Source organism: Schistocerca gregaria, unplaced genomic scaffold (assembly GCF_023897955.1).
Source record: "Schistocerca gregaria isolate iqSchGreg1 unplaced genomic scaffold, iqSchGreg1.2 ptg000449l, whole genome shotgun sequence".
Lineage (NCBI taxonomy): Eukaryota > Metazoa > Arthropoda > Insecta > Orthoptera > Acrididae > Schistocerca > Schistocerca gregaria.
In genome coordinates this window covers 489,379-513,839 of record NW_026061870.1, presented here as the reverse complement: position 1 = coordinate 513,839, position 24,461 = coordinate 489,379, and the positions used below count along the sequence as shown (strand labels likewise).

The following is a 24,461-nucleotide window of genomic DNA, read 5'->3' as shown; positions in this document are numbered from 1 at the left end:
GTTCAGTTCACAGTTGTTTACCATCTAGCCAATAGCGGTAGCTATCGAAAATGAAGAAATTCGACCACAGGTGCCCATAGACCTGGCAAATTAGGGAGCTTTTGTTTATTGGTTTCAAGCTATTTCGTCACACTACTATCTTCCCACAAATACACTGATAGATAACAACCCTAAAAAATCACCATTCTTTCAACTTTTTTCTATGATTAAAAAAAATCCACAAAGATGTATGGTATGCAGCGTATTCTATTAACTTTGGTTTGTTGTTGTTCGGCGGCGGGAAACGTCATCGTTTGTTTTCTAGTGTATGGTAGTGTTGTTATTATGCCGCGCGCAGCGAAAGTGGTATGGAACAATTATAAAATAATAATTTTTTTTCAAACATAACAGTTCTCTGAAACATATAACGTACATAAATTGTGTTGTACAAATAATACGATGATTTCACGTTGATCGTTGGACAAGTTTTTCGGTATATATTACTGTCAGAAATAGTTATCGAGTTTATTATGGAATTGTTCCATTTCACTGATAAAACTTGAATATCAGTGGCACGCTGAAAGCGACTCGTCTTTCACAATATATGTTAACAAGTTTTATGTTCCCGTCGTTGATAATGTAGAAAGTGATAAAAATCAAGAAAGAAAGAAAGAAATAAAACTGAATTTCATCATTAATTATTCACGAATGCAACTTGCACCGGAGAAGAAAAAAAAGTGATAGGTTACACCAGTTCTATTCTCACGTTTTCGCGTAATAATGACATGATACACAACTTTTTATTTGTTACTATTTGCAGCCTCCCTTTAATTATTCTCAAGTCAGCAGTTATAACACAGACGCAGAGCAGATATAGAGTTGGCTGTGAGTAGGTGTTGATTTAAATTAATGTAGAAGGTGGAAGAACAGAACTCGAACCTAGATCTCCTGCTTTCTAAACAGATGCTCTAACCACTTATCCATCTGGACAAAGTGGTCATCGCAATTGCACAGAGCACCCCTAGCACGCCTCCCATCAGGCCCAAATTCACAGCATCTCCACACACTACTAATGTAGCGCCCTTTACTCAGTGTTCGTGACATTTTGCTGATTCCCACAAGAGTTCATGCCAGGTTTGCATCCACATGGAAGAGATCACTGGGCGCTCTCTCCTTAATTGTATATATGTGGTGTCTGTTCTTTTGGACATTTCCAAACGATGTCCAAAAAAACAGACAACATTTCGATTCAGCAGGCATTACGAATTACGACATAAATGAATTACAGACATTGTTTCCAAGTGAGCATCGATTTAAATCAATGGAATAAGTTGAAAATTTGTGCCGAACCAGGATTCAAACCTAGGTGTCCTGGTCACCAGGCACATGCTCTGACCACTAAGCCATCCAGACACAGTGGTCATCGCAATTGCACAGACCACTGTAGCATGTGTCTTGTTAGACTCTAGTTCTCAACTTATCCACACATGACCAATGTAGTGCTCCTTGCCCGTTATCCCCATTACTGTAGCATTTCACCAATTCCCATAAGAGTTTGAACCTGGTGTGCATCTGCACTGAAGAGATTATTGGCCATCTCGCCTTAATTATTTACGTATGTGGTGTCTGTTCTTTATGACATGCATTTGTGATATAGTTGAGGCCTTCAGCAAGTAAACATATTTATTAATTATGTTTTATCACCTTGAAGTGATGAGGTAACTGGTTAAAGAACGTGTTTCCTGTTTGCAGTGGTTTACTTCGTTGTAGTGTGGTGTGTAGATGATTCATATTCAACTCCAACTGTTTTCTGTGCCATAACAATGAATGTATTGTGTGCATTATGTTACTCTGTTGTGTGTATATTTGTGTCAAGAAAGCATTTGGTCAAATAAATGGTACCAACATTCAATTTACTCTGTGCATATTTTTTGATTGTTTATCCCATTTTAAATCTTCCTGGTTATCATACAAATTCCAAAACAGTTATAGGTCTTAGTTTTTCAAGAGCCTTACTGAATGATCTTACAGTTACCAATTGATGCTTGTATTTATCTTTTTTAAACAAGCATTCCTATCATTGAAATGTTTCTAAAAATACAATTTCTTACGTGACATGTACATTTGAAATTGCTGGGGGACCAAGGAATCAGCATAATTTGGATGACTTTAGGTCAGTATTTCAGAATTTTGCCAATATTATCTGATAAACAACACTGTGTGTTGTAGCTTTGTGGCAACCATCATTGAATTGTCTGTTTCATTTCACTAGCACATAGTTTTCAGTTGTGAGTCTTGTTACTGAACATTTCACTAACGATATTTCAATTTGTTTCACTTATGCGTAACAATTAAATTATTATTACTTTAGTTTGTCACTTTTTGCTTGCATAAGAGTGCAGTACACAGATTAATTCTGTCTACTGTATTTGGGAGATCAGAGTTCTTCTGTCCGCAGCATCATATGAGCGAACGAGGTTCACTCCTCTCTGTTCCCAGCAGCCTGTACTAAAAGTGCTAACATGCTGTGGAAACACTTTATGTATGCAGTCCATAGTAATGCCTTGTTCTCGTTAGCTAATTTTGCAAATGATTTTTTAGGTTTTCAGTTAGTCGTAAAGGAAATGTAGGCATGCTGAAGTACAGAATCTTCTTCGAGATCAAAATTTCTTGCTTTTTGTTCTGGTGGACCTCTGTGTGCTAACATAAGGTGATGTTTCTGAGTTGTTCACAAAAGTATGACAATTGACTGTATCACAAATCAGAGAATCACGCAAAAGGAAAAGAAAATGTGTAGCCTAATCTGAATGACAGGGTGTTGGGGTAAAAATTGTAGATCGAGATTAAGGCTTAACTACATTCATTCATTCATACATACATACATACACATATTGTATTTCAAAACTACTGTCATGGAGAGCTTTTGGGATGTGGAATGAGTCAAATTATACACTAATAGGCAGAAGTAAACACTGCTGCCATCTCAGCCAATGACAGCGATTCCACCCGTCAGCTTTGATCCGTGGCATAACTGTGTTGTTTCGTGGTATCATTGAGGTGCAGCGTGTTTAATGTGGATCATGTTTCTAGAGGGTGTTTTGAAGGAAACTGTGCCGTGCTCTAGTGTTGGAAGTTCATTTTTCTAATTCATTTGTGAATGTGTAATGTTAGTGCCATATTGGAGTTTTTTGGTGTAGTACACCATGATTTTGGAGGTCTGTGTTGATTTGGCAGTGAGTAATTTTAATTTCAGTAGATATTGAGTACAAATTTGTTTTCAGGTTTTTAGTTTGCCGTTTGAAATTTATTTGTTTGTTTAATTTAATTTTGTGTGTTTGTTGTTCATTTCTGTGTATGGATCTGATTGTGAAATTTAATAATCAGTCATTAGTGGCAGCTGTCATAAAGTTTTTATAGCTGTTTTGCTGATTGCCAAGTACGTTAGGTACCACCAATGTGGTGTGTTGATGAAGTTATGGGAATGGGATCAGTAATTGGGATATAGAAAACTTAAGTCCCAAATATGTCATAGCTCATGTATACTTGACACTGCGTCCGTACAGAATGAAGCATAACAGAAACTGACTAAAGTAAAGTTAAGATGGAGTCTCGACAGAGCACTACAGATGTCCAAGGGTGAGGGCGTGTGAGCATCGTTGGTGAAAATCGTACGTATGGGCAGGCACACCACAAGTACTTCCATCTCAAACGAGGTGGGTTGCGCAGGCGGAGCGCTGAGAGGCAGGTCCACTTCGTAGTCAGTCAGCCACTGTGGCCAGATGAGACTGCGGCCAGCCCGGGAGTAAGCGGGTGGGATGGTCGATGACGTGGTGGAGGCGTGTGTGGCTCTTAAGTGGATCGAGCCGTCTGTAGAAATGAAAGCATGTAGAGATGCTCAGTCACACTCGTGTTTGCAATGTTGACGTGTAAGGGACCGTCCAATGGTGGGACCTTGGTATCTGTCAAAAGAATGAGCACTCGGTCGTCAAATGCCACTATAGAAACATCGTTCACTCGGTGTGGCGACACGCTGCAGGACAAACTGATAGTAGGTGTGTGTGTCTCCAACATTAGAGGTGAGGGTGCGAAACCTGTGCGAGGTGAAACGGGGCAAGGTTGGGAAACTAGCCAACGGTGGTGAACAGTCTGTGGAACGGTGCTGAACAGTCTGCGGCGGAAGAGGTGTGTGGTGAGGTTGATGGGAGCACATCTTTGTTCTCGATCACGGATGGATCGTCTGCAGAGTCCGACTGCAGCGGTGGGAGACCATCAGGGTTGACGAAAGCCGGTTTCAGGCGATGCAGAGAAACTGTCTGTGTGCGGTCTTTAATCATGATATCAAAAGTCATGTCCTCCCGCCACAGGACCTTGTAGGGGCCAAGATAAGGAGGTTGAAGAGGCTGCCTAACTGCATCATCATGCAGCATGATGTTGGAGCAGTCGTAGAGTGCGGTGGGAACATAAGTCTTGGGCGGTGAGTGACTGACGGGTGGGTGCAAATGCGTTTGTTGAAAATGCGTTCATATGTTGGACAGAGGCCAGATCGGAAAGATCAACACTGCGGGAAACAGCACTGATCCTCAAGAAGAAATCCGCAGCAACATTATCTGCACCCTTGATGTAATGTACGTCCGTTGTTAATTGAGAAACCAGGTCAAAGTGACGCTAACATAGAGGGGGTGGTTCCGCAGATGGGTTGCAGAATGCTTCTGCCAGTGGTTTGTAATCGGTGAGGACAGCAAGGAGCTCTCTACCAAATGCAGAATAATTTCTCTGAGCCGTAGATAGTTTCTTGGAGAAGAACTAAAGGGGAGAAACAATGTTGCCCTTGCGTTGTTGCAACACTGCCCTCACTGCAATGTCGCTGGCGTCCGTAGTGATGAATAACTCGGCTGAGGGGTTGGGGTGGTCGAGTGTCACAGCATGAGCTAAAGAAGTCTTCAGAGCCTTGAAGGTCTCTAGCATCGGAGCAGTCCAAGAGACAGGTTTGATACCGGAAGTTTGTTTGCCTGATAGTGCATCCGTCAGGGGTGCCTGAACAGCAGCGGCGGAAGGCAGATAGTGATGATAGTAATGGATGGTGCCGAGGAAGCGGCGTAGATCTTTGTAAGTAGCCGGGGGCAACAGAGACGTGATAGCCTGCACACAAGATTTCGGAATGTGGTCAGCGGAGATGGTGTGACCTAGGGAGGAACCTGACGCCTGGCGCAACTGAAACTTGCTTTTGTTTTCCTCGGCACTGTTGGAGTTCAAGGTCTGGAGAACCGTAGACAGATGATTTTTATGTTCCTCTGCTGAGCTGCTGAAAATGAGAATGTCGTCCAGATAAGTAAAGCATAAGTTGAACTGTCACAAGATAGAGCCAAGGAAACATTGCCATGTTTGCACCGCATTCTTTAGGCCGAACAGCATGAAGTGCTATTGGAATAAACCGAGCATCGTAATAATAGCCGTCTTAGGAATGTCTTCTGGCGCCATAGGAATCTGGTGGTAGGCGCCTTTACAGTCAATAACACTGAAAATCGTGGCGCTGGATAACAAATGAGTGAAGTCATTGATGTTCAGCACTCGGTAATTGTCTACATCTACATCCATACTTCGCAAGCCACCTCACGGTGTGTGGCGGAGAGTAACCTTAGTACCTCTGTCGGTTCTCCCTTCTATTCCAGTCTCGTATTGTTCGTGGAAAGAAGGATTGTCGGTATGCTTCTGTGTGGGCTCTAATCTCTCTGATTTTATCCTGATGGTCTCTTCGCGAGATATACGTAGGAGGGAGCAATATACTGCTTCTCTCTTCGGTGAAGGTACGTTCTTGAAACATTAACAAGAGCCCGTACTGAGCTACTGAGCGTCTCTCCTGCAGAGTCTTCCACTGGAGTTTATCTATCATCTCCGTAACACTTTCGCAATTACTAAATGATCCTGTAACGAAGCGCACTGCTCTCCGTTGGATCTTCTCTCTCTCTTCTATCAACCCTATCTGGTACGGATCCCACACTGCTGAGCAGTATTCAAGCAGTGGGCGAACAAGCATACTGTAACCTACTTCCTTTGTTTTCGGATTGCATTTCCTTAGGATTCTTCCGCTAAACCTCAGTCTGGCATCTTCTTTACCGACGATAAACTTTATATGATCATTCCATTTTAAATCGCTCCTAATGCGTACTCCCAGATAATTTACGGAATTAACTGCTTCCAGTTGCTGACCTGCTATTTTGTAGCTGAATGATAAGGGATCTATCTTTCTATGTATTCGCAGCACATTACACTTGTCTACATTGAGATTCAATTGCCATTCCCTGCACCATGCGTCAATTTGCTGCAGATCCTCGTGCATTTCAGTACAATTTTCCATTGTTACAACCTCTCGATACTCCACAGCATCATCTGCAAAAAGCCTCAGTGAACTTCCGATGTCATCCACCAGGTCATTTATGTATATTGTGAATAGCAACGGTCCTATGACACTCCCCTGCGGCACACCTGAAATCGCTCTTACTTCGGAAGACTTCTCTCCATTGAGAATGACATGCTGCGTTCAGTTATCTAGGAACTCCTCAATCCAATCACACAATTGGACTGATAGTCCATATGCTCTTACTTTGTTCATTAAACAACGCCTTGCGGAAGTCAAGAAACACGGCATCTACCTGTGAACCCGTGTCTATGGCCCTCTGAGTCTCGTGGATGAATAGTGTGAGCTGGGTTTCACATGACCATCTCTTTCGAAACCCATGCTGATTCCTACAGAGTAGATTTCTAGTCTCCAGAAAAGTCATTATACTCGAACATAGTATGTGTTCCAAAATTCTACAACTGATCGACGTTAGAGATGTAGGCCTATAGTTCTGCACATCTATTCGACGTCCCTTCTTGAAAACGGGGATGACCTGTGCCCAATGCTTTGGAACGCTACATTCTTCTAGAGACCTATGGTACATTGCTGCAAGAAGGGGGGCAAGTTCCTTCGCGTACTCTGTGTAAAATCAAACTGGTGTCCCATCAGGTCCAGCGGCTTTTCCTCTTTTGAGCGATTTTAATTGTTTCTCTATCCCTCTGTCGTCTATTTCGATATCTACCATTTTGTCATCTGTGTGACAATCTAGAGAAGGAACTAAAGTGCAGTCTTCCTCTGTGAAACAGCTTTGGAAAAAGACATTTAGTATTTCGGCCTTTAGTCTGTCATCCTCTGTTTCAGTACCATTTTGGTCACAGAGTGTCTGGACATTTTGTTTTGATCCACCTACCGCTTTGACATAAAACCAAAATTTCTTAGGATTTTCTGCCAAGTCAGTACATAGAACTTTAACTTTCGAATTCATTAAAGGCCTCTCGCATAGCCCTCCTCACACTACATTTCGCTTCGCGTAATTTTTGTTTGTCTGCAAGGCTTTGGCTATGTTCATGTTTGCTGTGAAGTTCCCTTTGCTTCCGCAGCAGTTGTTGTACCACGGTGGCTCTTTTCCATCTCTTACGATCTTGCTTGGCACATACTCATCTAACGCATATTGTACAATTGTTTTGAACTTTGTCCACTGATCCTCAACACTATCTGTACTTGAGACAAAACTTTTGTGTTGAGCCGTCAGGTACTCTGTAATCTGCTTTTTGTCACTTTTGCTAAACAGAAAAATCTTCCTACCTTTTTTAATATTTCTATTTATGGCTGAAATCATCGATGCCGTAACCGCTTTATGAACACTGATTCCCTGTTCTGTGCTAACTGTTTCAAATAGTTCTGGTCTTTTTGTCACCAAAAGGTCTAATATGTCATCGCCACGAGTCGGTTCTCTGTTTAACTGCTCAAGGTAATTTTCAGATAAAGCACTTAAAAACATTTCACTGGATTCTTTGTCCCTGCCACCCGTTATGAACGTTTGAGTCTCCCAGTCTGTAATCAGCAAATTAAAATATCCACTGAGAACTATAACATGGTGGGGAAAACTACTCGAAATATTTGTCAAATTATCCTTCAGGTGCTCAGCCACAACAGCTGCTGAGCCAGGAGGCCTACAGAGACATCCAATTAACATTTCTGAGCCTGATTTAACCGTGACCTTCACCCAAATCATTTCACATTTTGGATCTCCGTCAATTTCCTTCGATACTATTGCACTTGTTATCGCTATAAACACCCCTCCCCCCTTCACTGTCCAGCCTGTCTCTGCGATATACATTCCAATCTGAGTTTAGGACTTCATTACTGTTTACGTCTGGTTTCAGCCAACTTTCTGTTCCTAGTACTAAATGAGTGTTGTGACCATTTATTAATGAGAGCAGTTCTGGGACTTTTCTGTAGACACTCCTGCAGTTTACGATTAGCACATTAATATTGTTATTCCCTGTTGCATTTTGCCTACTCCTACCTTGCTGCATCTCAGGAGGCGTCTTGTCGGGCCTACGGAGGGAATTCTCTAACCTAAAAATCCCCCATATGCACTCCACACGTACTCCGCTACCCTCGTAACCGCTTCCGGCATGTAGTGCACGCCTGACATATTCACGGGGACCCTACATATCTCCACCTGATAGCGGAGGTCGAGAAATTTGCACCCCAGATCTCCTCAGAATCGCCTGAGCCTCTGGTTTAAGCCCTCCACTCAGCTCCACACCAGAGGACCGCGATCAGTTCTGGGAACGATACGACAAATAGTTAGCTCTGATTCCACACCGCAAGCGAGGCTTTCTGCCTTCACCAATTCCGCCAACCGCCTTTACGAACTGAGGATGACCTCTGAACCCAGACGACAGGAGTCATTGGTGCTGACATGAGCAACAATTTGCAGTCGGGTACACCCAGTGCTCTCTATCGCCGCCGGTACGGCCTCCTCCACATCTTGGATGAGACCCCCCGGCAAGCAGACAGAGTGAACACTGGCCTTCTTCCCCGACCTTTCCGCTATTTCCCTAAGGGGCTCCATCACCCACCTAACGTTGGAGCTCCCAATAACTAATAAACCCCTCCCCCCTTGCTGAAGGAGCAGCCGCATGTCCACTCACAGGCAGAGCGCGCTATGCCACTCGGCCAGCCTCCACATTTACCCTCCGCCTCGTGTGCTGCGAATGCCGTAGAACCTGCCACTCCCCTTGGGGAGAGGGTGGACCAACCGCGCCCGGTATCTGCGAAGTTGTCTCGACAGCAGGGACAGTGGGTAAAGTGTGTAACACCTGTAACTTGTGACGCACCAGACTCCCCACGGCCGCTACACTCCGAGGCAGCAGCCTGAAGACGGCTGACCGCGGCCATCAACACGCTCAGCTGTTCGCGAAGAGTGGCCAGCTCCTCCTGCGTCCGTACACAGCAGTCACACATCCTATCCATCCTAAGGAATCAATTTACTGAAGAGAATTAATCAACTTTTAACTAGACTGCTAATTCACTAAAGGCGGCTGACCATTGACTAAACTGTGATTGCTAGCCACTTATTGTAGAAAACAAAATAGTACTACCTGTGTCTGGACTGTATTGAAAACAAACACTAGCACTACTGGCACTATGGCTGACCAAAGGGACTCTCTCTGACTATTCAAAACAAACACGAAATCTATGGAACACTATTAATAGCACTCGACAATTAAAGCTTCCTAAAAGCAAAACTACACCGAAGAAGAAGTGACAAGTAAGAAAAATACAGTAAATACTTAAATTAAGGTAGCTCACTGCACAGCAGACATGAAGCAGACAGCGGTTAGGACGACACTGACACTGACACTTGTCCATAATGGTACAAGCGTTTAAATGTCTGTAATCACCGCACGTTCAAAAAAATCCATCGTGTTTGGGGACGAAGTGGATTGGTGAAGACCAGTTGCTGTCTGAAGGTTGCAGAACACCTGCAGTCAAAAGTTCATTAATCTGCTTCCGGGCTACCCGCAACTCGATAGGGTTAAGGCGTTGGACCTTATGGCTAATAGGAGGACCGGCAGTGGTTACTATCTTGTGTGTCACTCCATCAGTGACAGAAGAAACAGAACTGCGCTTGAGATTGGTTAACATCCTGGCACCGAGTCTTCAGATGAGTGCAGCATGATCTGGCATAGCCATTAGCGCAAGTGGGGAAAAGTAGCATGAAAGTCACATGTCTCTTACGGGAGCGCGGTGTGCGCTTGTTTGCAGGGGGTGGGTGCATGCGCAGAACCGAATGAAGGGGAATGGGCGGCGACTGTCCGCGGTTAACCTTGCACTAGACAACCGGCACGGGTGAGAGCAGCGCTGGCATCACATGTGGGGCCACAATGGCCACTGGGTCATGTGGCCGGTGAGTGAGAGAGGGGGTAGCTGTCCAAGAGGTGGGCATGGTCGCAACATGTGCGCGACTGTCATTAGCAGCACTGTTTAAACACACGGCACTGGATGAGGCGAGTGCGACAGGGTATTGGAACGTTACACACAAGGAAAGTTTGTGGACTAACATGGTGAGAGTTCGAGCTAGGCCGAGCAATCTTGTTTAGGTGGCGGCGCTGCGAACTGCAGTTGCAGAAGCAAGGTATGAGCCGCGACAAGTTTGCTTTAAGTGGATGTCCTCTTTGTCCTGGCGGAGTTGTGTTGCCGAGTCATATTCTGACAGTAGGTCGGTAATGTAGGTCACAATGTTACCTGTGAGGGCAGAGCACTCGCGTTTGATATCGTATGTTGCAGTGGAAACAGAGCATTGGACATAGGTGCGGGTGCACGGTATGCGAATGTTTGTAGACTAGTGGGGCACTGAACTCTGTATGACGTTCAGAGATAGTTCGTCATGAGACAAAAAATCCATACCGAGGATCGGTTCATCGATGTCAGCAAGGAGATGGGGTCACTATAACCTTAACTGAGCCTGAGGTAGGTTACGTCAGCACATTGACAGCTCGTGGAAGTTACATTGTCTGTGAAGAGCGGGTGGAGCCATCGAAGTAGGTATGATCGAAATGTCAGCACCAGTGTCGTCCAGAAAGGCTAGACCTGACACAATATCAGTCACATAGAGATGACCACTTGGCCGGGCGCTCAAGTGAACAAAGTGTATTGTAAGAGGATGCCTGTTATGTTCCCCACAGGACTCAGAGTCTCTTAGTTCCTGCAGTCGGCATTTGGCTGTTGGCGTGGCAACCTGCCCTTCTTGGTGTCTTCGCCGAACACTTTGTGGTACCAGCAGAAAGAGTGAGGAGGAGATGGAGACTGCGACAGCGGGGGTGGCTTGTCCTCGTTGATTTGTTCTGGTAAATAGACTGGTGCGTGGGCGATCCTGGAGTGCTGTGCCGTCCAACGGTGTGGAATGAACTGGCTGATGTTGCCACAGCAGCAAATACAACTGGTCAGCAATGCATAGATGGGAGTGAATGGACTCGAACAAGTGTGGTAACAGATGGATCTGTAGATCGGTAGGTAGTTTGGCAGACCACACAGTCCATAGATGGCGTCAAGTATGGTATGCTCATTCACGAGCAATCGAAGGCAGCGCCAGAGTTGTGAGGGGGTGCGTTCCCCCAGGTGCTCCTCATAGAGAATCTTTATTGTTAACTCTTGCAGGCAAGTTGTTCCAGTATAGTCTTCTTTGCAAACTCGTATTTTAGTGCAAGCGGTGGCGAAAGGAGCAGGTCACAAATCAAATCAGAGTAGTCGTGGAGGTGTGTGACGAGGCAGAGAAACTTTGAGTGGTCGTCAGACACATGATGCAACTCGAACAGATGCTCAACGAGCGCGAACCACAATGCTGGGTTGTCCTTGTGTAAGTGCGGCGGCCAGGAGGTGGTGACGACGGTGGCTTTGGTGTCTTCTGGGGTAGCGGCTGAACTGAGGTTAAGTCAGAGGCCAGCGTGGTAGGCCCGCATTTAAACCAGGCAAGCGAATCTGTAATAGCAGCAGATGGTATAGTTGACTGTGTGTCATGTAAACACGGCACGGCAGGCACGGACGGTACCGTGCTAACAGGCAGATGGATGTCACATGAGGGGGCCCACAAACTGGACTGCGAGTGATGAGTGGTGGATGGAATGACCCACTTCCAGAACAGGGTGAGAGACCAGCATGGCAGACACAGGTGGCACTGTGAGAGTGGCAGGCGGTTGAGTGACTGGAAACGGAGAGCCCTGCAAGTAAGGGGTGGCAGATGGGGTTGCGAACACCACCCGCATGCACACTATCTGATGCATAACATGCCTGTGGTGGGCCACTGAGGCAAGGTAAGGGTCCATGCTATGCGAAACACTGAATTGTGCGTGTAAATTGACTCGGAAGACACGAATCACGAATGAACTGCGGTGTAACCATTATGGGAACACGATCGGTATTCGGGATATAGAGAACTTAATTCCCATATATCTAATAGCTCGTATATCTTTACACTTGACACTGCGTCTGTACAGAATGAAGTATAACAAAGAACTGACTAAAGTAAAGTTAAGATGGAGGCTTGACAGAGCACTTAGAGTTCACAGATATTAAGTTTCGTGGTCGATACGAACTATTGATGCCACAAAGTTAACTGGAGTTCCTCTTTCTCTATCAGGAACAAATATTCCTATGGAGGCACCATGGGGATAATGTTTGGAGACAAATTAGTAGAGGGTCGTGGTTCAAGCAATCTGGGCTGACCTTTCAACATATTGTGTTGTTGATGTACTGTTGGTATGGTTGTTATACTACCTGGTTTTGTGTGTATGAGACTGATGTGAGTGATAGATGTGTGTTGGACTGATATTATCGTGAGGTGGGTTCTGAGTTTATTAAATGTAATAGGTTTTTTTTTTTGGGGGGGGGGGGGAGGGGGAGTCTGGGGATAGTTGTAGAAATTAATAAATCTCAGTTTGGGAAGGCTAAGAATGGGAGGGAGAGGCAATCCTGTGGGAACATGGGTGCAGGGGTCAGTTGTTTATGGGGGTGACGTGTTTTCTCGGATAGTGGACTTATGTACTAAAGGGGTTGTGGTTGTGTTAATAGAAGAGTATATTGCAGAGGAGTCCAGTTGACATGGGATAGATTTTCTTTTGGGGTGAAGGGATTTTCGTCATTTAACTGTAAATCATGGACAGAGTTTAAGGATTATTCAATTTTTTTTGGCAGTGGGGGGGGGGGGGGGGGGGTTGCACGAGTATTGTAGAGGGTTATTGAGGACCTGTCATCTGTGTTATAGGGAGAGGGAGAGCAGCACATCAACTGTATAACTTATCTTGATGATTGTTGTTGTACTGGAATGTTACTGTTCATTTCAATTTTTTTTTTAAACTTGTGGGTAAAATGTATTGGCTGAATGTTGTAAAATGTATTGGCTGAATATTGTAAAATGTATAAGCTGAAGGTGGTTGGCTGAATTAGGAGGAAATGGTATTGTGGTAGGAAGATGGTTTTCCTTTGGGCGGGGGGGGGGGGGGGGGGGGGGATTTGGTTCATTTGCCTGTGTTTTTATTTGTTCTGAAGTTCTGAGTGAGTGTGGATATGAATGTGGGCAGGTTTTTTTCTGTTTTATGTGAGAATTTTGTTGGGGATATAAACAATCAGCACATGGGAGTAGAGACACTATGGAGAGATGTGTTGCCATATGTGTTAAAAATCTGTCTTAGTGTGAAAAATATGGAAACTAAAAAGATTTGTGTGCAGGAACATATAGAAGCATTTACGTGTGAGCTTAAACTAAATAATGGTACTTTTATAATTGGAGCCGTATATAGGTATATAGGTCCACATTGGGAAATCTTCAGTTAGTTTTGAAAAACCTGGATTCTTTGTTTTGCTGTCTGTCAGTGAAATTATTGTTTGTTGGGATTTCAACGTAGATTTTCTGAAAGAGTCCGATAGAAGCTTGTCCTTGGAGTAGTAATACTTGGTTCTTTCAATTTGACATGAGTTACTGATTTTCCTACACAAATGTTACAGGAAAACAGCACACAGATAATGTCTTTATAGACCAAAATAAATTTAATCAAGTAAAAACTTTTCCTGTTAAGAATGGTCTGTCTGATCATGATGTACAGCTAGATTAGATTCAGTTTTTGTTTCATACAGTTTATGACTTAGCACCATACAGTAATGCAAGACAGTCCTCCAAAATATTGCATTCGCTTAATGATTTAACAATTGAAAATTTTTGGAGAAGCTTAATATAATTAAAAGAATTTGGAATATTGTTAAAAGGGAAACAGGGCAACCTAGAACACAGGAAGACTGTATTTCTATCAAACTCAATGAAAAGTTTGTTAATATAAAGTCAGGCATAGAAAATATTCATTATAAAATGCAGGCAGTATATGGAAGAGGCAATACCTATGCAAATTTGATAAAATTGAAATTCAAACCACCTCTCCTACTGAAATTAGGAAAATAATAAATTCACTTAAAAGTAAAAGTTCACATGGAATTGATGGCGTTTCCAACAGAGTACTACAAGCTTGTGCTCAACAGATAAGGAGGATTCTCAGCCATATATGTAGTAGCTAGCGGAAGCAGGGCATTTTTCAAGATAGGATGAAACATACTATTGTTAAACCATTGCATAAAGAGAGGGTAGGTCTTGATGCTAACAACTTGCTGCCAAATCTCACTTTTGACAGCTTTATCCAATGTTCTTGAAGAAGTAATGTATTCAAGAGCAGCCTCACATATTTGTAATAGTGAAGAACTAATAAAATATCAGTTTGGTTTTTAGAAAGGGTTTTCAACAGAAAATGCTATATATGATTTCACTGATCAAATATTAAATGAATTTAATAATCAGACATCACCCATTGAGATATTTTGTTATCTGTCGAAGGTGTCCCATAGGGCTCAGTCTTGAGCCCCTTATTGTTCTTAGTATGCACTATGTGATCAGCAGTATCCGCACACCTACCTGAAAATGACTTAGAAGTTCGTGGCGCCCTCCAACAGAAATGCCGGAATTCAGTATGATGTTGACCCACCTTTAGCCTTGATGACAGCTTCCACTCTCACAGGCATACATTCAATCAGGTGCTGGAAGGTTTCTTGGGGAATGGCAGCCCATTCTTCACATATTGCTGCCCTGAGGAGAGGCATTGATGTCAGTCATTGAGTCCTGGCACAAAGTCGGTGTTCCAAAACATCCCAAAGGTGTTTTGTAGGATTCAGGTCAGGACTCTGTGCAGGCCAGTCCATAACAGAGATGTTATTGTCGTGTAACCACTCTGCCACAGGCTGTGCATTATGAACAGGTGCTCAGTTGTGTTGAAAGATGCAGTTGCCATCTCCGAATTCCTTTTCAACAGTGGGAAGCAAGAAGGTACTTAAAACGCTAATGTACACCTGTGCACTGACAGTGCCACGCGAAACAACAAGGGGTGCAATCCCCCTTCACGAAAAACACGACCACACCATAGCACCACCCCCTCAGAATTTTACTATTGGCAATACACACGCTGGCAGATGACATTCACTGGGAATTTGCCATACCCACACCCTGCCATCGAACTGCCACATTGTGTATCATAGTTCGTCACTCCACATGTTTCTTTCACTCTTCAATCATCCAAAGTTTATGCTCTTCACACCAAGCGAGGTGTCATTTGGCATTTACCGGCGTGATGTGTGACTTACAAACAGCCGCTTGACCATCCAAGTTTTCTCACCTCCTGTCTGTCATAGTACTTGCAGTGATTCTTGATGCAGTTTGGAATTCCTGTGTGATGGTCTTGATAGATGTCTGCCTATTACACATTGTGACCCTCTTCAGCTGTCGGTGGTCCCATTCAGTCAACAGACAAGATCGGCCTGTACGCTTTTGTGCTGTACGTGTCCCTTCACGTTTCCAAGTCACTATTACATTGGAAACAGTGGACTTAGGGATGTTTAGGAGTGGGGAAATCTCGCGTACAGATGTATGACACAAGTGGCACCCAATCACCTGACCACGTTCAAAGGCCACGAGTTCCGTGGAGTGCCCCCTTCTGCTCTCTCACAATGTCTTATGACTACTGAGGTTGCAGATATGGAGTACATGGCAGTAGGTGGCAGCACAATGTATCTAATATGAAAAACGTATGTTTTGGGGGTGACCGGATGCTTTCGATCACATAGTGTATATTAATGACTTGCCACTCTGTATTCATGAAAATGCAAAGCTAGTTCTTTTATCTGATGATACTAGTATAGTAACCACACCCAACAAACAAGATTCAGCTGAGGAAACTGTATATAACGTCTATCAGAAAATTAAGTGATTCTCTGCAAATGGACTCTCACTAAATTTTGAGAAAACACAGTATATACAATACTATACAGTAAATGGCATAACACAATTGATAAATATAGACTGTGAACAGAAGTCTGTTGCCAAGGAAGAATATTCAAAATTTCTGGCTGTATCCATTGATGAAAAATTGAATTGGGAGAAACACATCTATGATCTGCTGAAACAGTTAGCTTCAGCTATTTATGTTATTAGGATTGTTGCAAATTTTGGTGATAAACATGTAAGTAAAATAGCTACTATGCCTATTTTCATTCACTGCTTTCATATGGCATTATAATTTGGGGTAATTCATCATTAAGAGAAAAAGTATTCATTGCACAGAAGCGTGTAATCAGAAAATAGCTGGAGCCCACCCAAGATATCCTTGCAGACATTTGTTTAAGGAACTCTGGATATACACAGTACTTTTGCAATACATACATTCACTTACGAAATTTGTTATTTAATAACCCATCCCAATTCAAAAATAACAGTGAAGTGCATAGCTACAACACTAGGAGAAAGGATGATATTCGCTATTCAGGGTTAAACCTGACTTTGGCACAGAAGTAGGTGAATTATGCTGGCACAAAAATCGTTGGTCATTTGCCAAATAATAATAAAAGTCTAACAGTTGGCCAACCAACATTTAAAAACAAATTAAAAGAATTTCTGAATGGCAGCTCCTCCTCAATAGATGACTTTTTAGACATGAAGTAGTAACTGTGAAAAGAAAAGAAAAAAATAATTATTTTGTGTGAAGAAAACTTATATTAAAGTGACACATTCCACGTCAGTAGGAAATGTCGCATTCATGACCTATGAAACAAGTACTATTGTTCACATGCATCAAAAAAAGCTTTGCATCACCCCGGTTCCAAGAACTCTTGAAGATAGGCGTTGACTGTAAATATTGTATCACAGACACAGTCCCTTTGATTGTTCAGAAATGTCACTAAACTCGCCCAAAGATGTAAACAACCATGCACGAGCAGCGCCTATTAGACGGAGTGGGACCGACAGCCGATCAGTTCCAGTCATTCCACCAGGAAGGATGTACATGGCTCATGTTGTCTGTAGTTCAACAATGCCTAGATGATCAATACTGCAGTTCAATTGCATCCGCATTATTACTTTGTGCCAAGAAGGGCTCTCAACAAGGGTAGTGTCCAGGCATCTCGGAATGAACCATGGCAATGTTGTTCGGACATGTAGGAGATACAGAGAGACAGGAAATGCCATTGACATGCCTCACTCAGGCCACCCAAGGGCTACTACTGCAGTGGGTGACTGCTACCTACGGGTCATGGCAATGAGGAACCCTGACAGCAATGCCACCATGATGAATAATGCTACTATGAGCGTTGTCTTCAGAATTAGGCTAACTGTTCTAAAACATATTAGGTATATAATACATTAATTTTATTAAAGTTTTTACTGACTGGAAAAGATGCAGTACTTACAAGTCACATCGAAACCTGGTCAATTTTGACTTAATATTTATGACCGAGGGCTTATTTGTTTTAATATAATTCTGACATGGTCACTGAACCTTAGCAGCTGTGTTCAAAGTTTTATGAATGCCATCCTCCGACCAATAGTGCAGTCATATCGGCAACATATTGGCAAGGCATTCGTCTTCATGGATGACATTTCGCATCCCCATTGTGCACATCTTGTGAATGACTTCCTTCAGGATAATGACATCACTCGACTAGAGTGGCCAGCATGTTCTCCAGAAATGAACCCTATTGAACATGCCTGGGATATATTGAAAAGGGCTGTTTATGGGCAATGTAACCTGCCAACAACTCTGAGGGATCTATGCTGCATCGCTGTTGAAGAGTGGGACAATCTGGACTGACAGTGCCTTGATGAACTTGTGGATAGTATGCCACGAAGAACACAGGCATGCATCAATGCAAGAGGACGTGCTACTGGGTATCAGAGGTACCCGTGTGTACAGCAGTCTGGACAACACCTCTGAGGTTCTCGTTGTATGGTGGTACAACATGCACTGTGTGGTTTTCATGATCAATAGAAAGGGCGGAAACGGTGTTGATCTCTATTGCAATTTTATGCACAGGTTCAGGAACACTCATAACCAAGGTGATGCAAAACTTTTTTTGATGTGTGTAGTATGTATGTATGGGATGGGCATCAGTTGTTCGGTAAGTGATGCTTAGGTGTGTGTGTGTGTGTGAGAGAGAGAGAGAGAGAGAGAGAGAGAGAGAGAGAGAGAGAGAGAGAGAGAGAGAGAGAGAGAGAGAGAGGAGGGAGGGAGGGAGAGTGGGGGGGGGAGCTGTGGTTGGTTAGACCTTTTTCCTTTTTGTAAGAGTGTAGTGGATTTGTTTACAGTTCATTGAGATAATTTATGTTTGATTAATTTGGTATTATTTTTTGAGGTTATTTATTTGCTTATATCGGTGATTTTATGGAGTGTGGTCTGGTGTTGTTGATTTGTGGCAGTTGGTAGTATTGTGCATCTTGGTTGCGCTATATAGATCAAGTGAAATCTGCAGTACCAGGTTTTAGATTTGTGTGTGTTTTCGTGGTATCTCTGGCTATGTTTGAGCCGTATAGACCAAGTGAAAGTTTCAGTGTGTGTGTGTGTGTGTGTGTGTGTGTGTGTGTGTGTGTGTTTCTAGTATCACTGTCTTCATTGGAGCTGTTTAGTTTAGGCAAAATGTATGATACTATTAGTTGTTTTTCGCAGTTTTGGGGTGGGATGATTGTTGAGGATTTTGTGTGCATAATTTTTGGGTTGATATTTATTTTGGAATGGTGTCATGATCCTTATTGTTATGTGTGTTGATTGACACAGCCCAAAACCCCTACTTCGAGCGGTTCCCCCATTAGTTTCACTTTATTCCTGGTGTTAAATATTCCACTTGTTAGGGCCTCTTTATGTTTGTTCATGGGTGTAGTGATAGATGTCGTGGTCTCCATATTGAGAACGCTTGAAATAGGAGTGTCACCGTCTTGAAGATGCCATGGGTTAAAGCAAATAAGAGAACAAGAACTTTTAGTAATCACCTGCTGCCTATGTCTGTAAAATATGCTAACAACAAATTATGCCTAGTGCTTCTCTGCTCAAATTGATAATTATGAAATTACTTGTAGATTTGTTATTTCAAGGGAAAAACAGCTATTTTGAAAATATCTACTGCTCGTCCTATACTATTTAGCTGCTATTTTTATATAATACTTCAAACAAAACATTCATGTAATGTGACACAGACTACTGTCAGTTCTCTATGCATGGGTAAAGTCAGGATCTATGTAATACAAATACTATTAGTATGCAGAATTTACCTTCCAGAGCCCAGGTATTTTTATAAATTATGGACACCTTGTCTGATGGGGTATTTTTTTACTTCATTTTTAAGGATTTGGGGATTTTTGTTTGCTTGTCTGTCCCTTGTCATACTGTTACACTTTTGCAGCAGAATATAAAACTGTAATCTGAACCATAGGGAGAGGTGCCCATTCTATATGGAAATATGCCCTCGGTACTTGAGGGAACATAGATATGTTAATGATTAAATTCGCATCATTGATTTTTTACAATAGTATTTGTTTTATAGTCTTGTTATAAACCAGCTTTTGGCATTCTGTGTCCTAAAAAACCAAAATCTGATTCATAACGAACTGTAAAATAAATAACTTTGGTCATGCTGAGCACCACAGCTGCTACCAGTGTTAATGATTATATGTGTTATTACATATTTATTGTGTTGCAGTTGGTTTCACTGATTGAACATCCTCAAATTGCCCATTTGTGTCATGACTTTACACATCTAGGCCACATGAATATGTTCAGTGAACAAAACTGGTCATAACACAATAAATATGTAATAATACAGCTTAGATGGTTTTATTAATCATTAATGTAAAATAAATATTATTATGGCACATCAATAATGTGCATTTCCAGGGTTGCCACATGCTCTGGAAATCAGGGAATTTGAAATGTATCAGGGAAATTTGAAAACAGCACTGGAAAAATCTTGTTTTTGTCTCAGTAGATGAAATGGTTTGTTTACTGAGACGTCATGTGTCATCACTGGCTGGGCGCAGCTGAGAATGTGCGTCGCTTCCCTACTCCCTTATTCTTACTGCTTCTGCCCTTTATACCACTCCCCTCGACTTGCTGCCACCACTTCTTGCCACTAGCCTGGCAGCTACCGATGAGAGGCAGGAGGAGTGGTTGTTTGAATCTAATTCTCAGAGATTGTTCAGCTAGAGGTGGTGATCACGTATGATTTGTGACTGGGTGCCTGTCTGAATACCTGTGTGCTCTTGTTTTCTGACAGAGGCTATGGCGGAAGTTTAGTTGTGAGAATGTGGTTGTCTTTTTTACACGCCTGGATGTGGCTCAGCATTCATCTTTACCATGAATTGCTACTATCCTCGTTAGTGTTGATTCTCAGACTATTTGTGCAAGTCACCAGCTACATAACCGGCAGGCCGGAAAGGACAGAAGGAAGACTCCCTTGAAGACTTGCTACCTCCCTCCAGCCAACCAACACATGAGTCTCCCTCTGCCAATTGGAAAGACTCGAAGAAGTCCAACAAAGGCAAACGGTCTTCTCTTTCGCTGACCCAAAGGTCCCCTTTGACGGTGTCGCCATGTGATAACTTCTCCCGGCCGGCCTCCGTGTCGCCAGTGTGCACCACCAATCTTTCTTCTAACCTGGATTCCTCAGGTCGACAGCAGAAGAAAGCCGACACCTCTGTGGACCTCGTGGAGTAGGATCCTCTTGCCTCTACACCCTGTAGCAGCGAGTTTTCCCAGACTGGCACTCGGCAGCTGCTGAGGTGACACCCCTTCGTATTTTCCTCATCGTGACTGTCGTCAATTGGAACTTTTGCAGCCTTTGATCCAACAAAGAGGATTTATGACTGCTTTTAGAATCACAGCTCCCACTTGTACTCTGCCTTCAGGGAACAAAATTGCATCCTCACGACTGCTTTGAGCTTTTGCATTTCTTCCTGGTCCGTTTTGACCTTCCTCTCGAGGTTGGCATTCCATCTCATGGGGGAGTCATTCTGCTCATATGGGATGACATTCATAGTCAACCCATCTCCGTGACTACCTATCTTCAAGCTGTTGCAGTTTGCCTTCTCCTTCCTCGCTTGACCTTTTCCCTATGTACCATTTACATCCCTCTGTTATTTGATGTTGTTAGGGTAGACTTCTTCCAGCTTATTGGACAGCTTCCTCACCAATTTCTGCTGCTTGGTGACTAATGCGCACCATCCCATTTGGGCTCTTCCAGAACCTATCTGAGAGGTGCCCTCTTCGCTGCCATTCTTAATCAACTTAACCTTTTCTTCTTTAACACAGAAGTACCCATGTTGCTTTCAGACTCATCACACACCTTTCCTTCTGCACTGCCCATCCTACACATCGTCTTGAGCGATCTGTTCTTTCTGACACCTACTCGAGCGACCATTTCCTGTGTGCTATCCATTTGCTGACTCCTACCCCACCTCCGTGCACATCGAAATAGCAACTCACTAAGGGTGACTGGAGACTTTACTCCTCCCTGGCAACCTTAAACAAACACGATTTCCGCAGTTGTGATGACCAGGTGGAATTTTTTACAAACATTATCCTTACCATCGCAGAACCTTCCATTCCTCACACTTCCTCTTTATACCATGCAGTGTCGCAGTCCTTGGGTGGACTGAGGCATGCTGCGACGCAATTCGCATTCTTCGGGATAACCAAAAAGGTAACTGAACTTCATTCACTAGTTCTTTTAACAGTTTCACCCCCTCTTCCGTCGTGTGCACCAGCCTCCGACGGCTCTGTTTTCCAGCCACTGTTGTGAAGCCACTGTCATACCCATACCTAAGCCCGGTAAGGACAAACACCTTCCTTCTGGCTATCACCCACTTTGTCTACCTATGTCATTAATGGTTTTCTGTGGAAATCCCAGACTGGCTGTGTTTTTCAGTTTGGAGAAAGCCTACGACATTTGTTGGAGGACTAGTATTGTTTGTACTCTCTACACATGGGGCCATCTGCCCCATCTCCTTGAGGAATTTTTAAAAGACAAGTTTTCAAGGTACGTATGGGGTCTGCCTTGTTGGACACCTTTATCCAGGAAAATTGTGTGCCTCAGGGTTCTGACCTGAGCGTCATCATCTTTCCTATCGCCATTACAATGGCCTGTCTCCTGCCAGGCATCTCCGGCTCTCTTTTTGTTGACGATTTTGCTATCTATTGCCACTCTTCATGGACCTGTGTTATTGAGTGGTGTCTTCAGTGTTGTCTCGATCGTCTTTACTCATGGAGCATTGACAGTGGCTTTAGTTTTTGTACTGACAAAAACATTTATATGAATTTCTGGCAATGCAACTGGTTTCTCCCACCATCTTTACACCTTGGGCCTGTTGCTTTTCTATTCATTGAAACTACAAAATTCCTGAGGCTCCTGCTTGATAGGAAACTATCTTGGTTCTCCCACTTAATGCTCCCTGCAGCTTTTCCGGTGGGTGTGAACCCTTCACCATCTTGGCTTTGTGCGGCAGCCCATGTTCACCTAGGCCTTCATTCATTCTAAAGACACTGCACCAGGCCCGCTCTATTGCCTTCAGTTTCACAACTTATGCATGGAATTTCACAATAGTATCTTTGTGTACACTGATAGCTCATGGACTGACCGTGGTGTCGGGTGTGCCTTCAACGTCAGCCAACATTTTTTGGTATCGACTTCCGGCACATTGCTCAGTATTTACAGCAGAGTTCTTTGCCCTGTATCAGATTATGGAGTCCAGCTGGTGACACACTCTTTTCAACTGTGTCACTGCTCAGACTCTCTCGGCACCCTTTAAAGCCTCTATGCACTGTAGACTGTCCATCCCTTAGTGCACTGGTTCCAGGAAAGCTTCCATTTGCTCACTTTTTAAGGAGCCACTGTGATGTTTATGTGGGTTCCAGGTCATATCAGTCCGAAAGTGACAGAGGCTGCTGACGCTGCTGCCAAAGCTGCATTCCTCGTACTTCAGCCCAATAATTCTTGCATTCCCTCTGATGATCTCTTGTTGCTTTCTGTCAGGAGGTGGTGTCACTTTGGCATCGCCACTGGTCCTCCATTCATAGGAATAAGCTCTGGGCTATTAAGCCTCTCCCAGCGGCTTGGACGACCTCCTCTCTGTCCTCCTGCAGCGAGTAGGTCATTTTAACTAGGTTGCATATTGGGCACTGCCTTTTTAGCCATCACCATTTGTTAAGTGGTGCTCCCCCACTCCTTTGTGCACATTGCACCCAACTTTTAACTGTCTGCCATTTCCTGAGGGGATGCCCCTTTTTTACATTCCCGTTTGGGTTTGCCATCTGAGTTATTGGCCGTGTTAGCGAACAATGCAGGGGCTGTCGACCATGTTTTAATTTTTATCTGTCGTAGCAATATGGTGAAGGCCATTTAATTTTTAGTTCTGGGCCTCCATTTCCCTATTGCGTACTTCATAGATCTTTCTCGACGTCCCTGTTTGTAGCTGTCCTTTCTTCTGTCATTGAACGTTGACATGTAATCATTTTTAACTCCTCTCTTCGTCTTTGTGTTTCACAGTTTTGGCATGGACACATATGGCCCTAGTTGCTTTTGTGTCCTAAAACAAAATGGGGGAGAAATACAAAGCCCTTACATTCTTTTGTCGACTTATGTCTTTACCTCACCTTGAGACATCAAAATTTGTCAGAGAAAAATGCTAAAACGTGTCTTTGAAATCAGAGGAATATCAGGGAAATTCACGTGGAGAAACTTGTGGCAACCCTGATTTTAGGTTTTTATATATGGAAATTATTTTTGCTTCTAGTATTGCAGTTCCGAATTGCTGAGTTCATCTTAAGCTAACTCTTGGTATTAATCACAAATACCATTAGGGAATATAACTTCTATAGGCATGTAAGTACGAGAATCCATGGGTCCCTGAAGAAGCTTTTTCAAGATGTAGAATAAATACTTTTTTCCACTTAGCTGAAGTACCTCAGAAGATTATGCCATATGAGTAAACTGAGTGAAAGTGTGTTAACAATCCTGTGTCCAGTTTGATACAGTAAGAGATTTCTAAGCACAAAACTGGCAGAACTGAGCTTCTCGGTTAACTGACTCACATGCTGGTCTCACACGTGAGTGGTATCTGCATACCCAGGAACTTAGAACACGGGAGCCTCATTGCCCATTTATCCCTACTTTTGATATACGTATCTGTAAGTCACTTTTATTTCTTTAGAACTGCACAATACAAGTTTTTAGGCATTAAGCTGGTACCTGTGGATCAGCACAAGCCTGTTCTGTTATTCTCCTG

General features: G+C 43.3%; 1 protein-coding gene across 1 annotated transcript in view; it reads left to right on the top strand.

Moving 5' to 3' along the window:
• The first annotated feature begins 202 nt into the window (after positions 1–202).
• Positions 203–24,461, top strand: part of LOC126312744 (X-ray repair cross-complementing protein 5-like) — a 151,416-nt gene continuing 127,157 nt past the window's right edge. Inside the window, exon 1 of the mRNA XM_049992242.1 lies at positions 203–345. Coding sequence (XP_049848199.1) covers positions 226–345 — 120 coding nt within the window. The 5' untranslated portion in view covers positions 203–225. The remainder of the gene's footprint in view (positions 346–24,461) is intronic.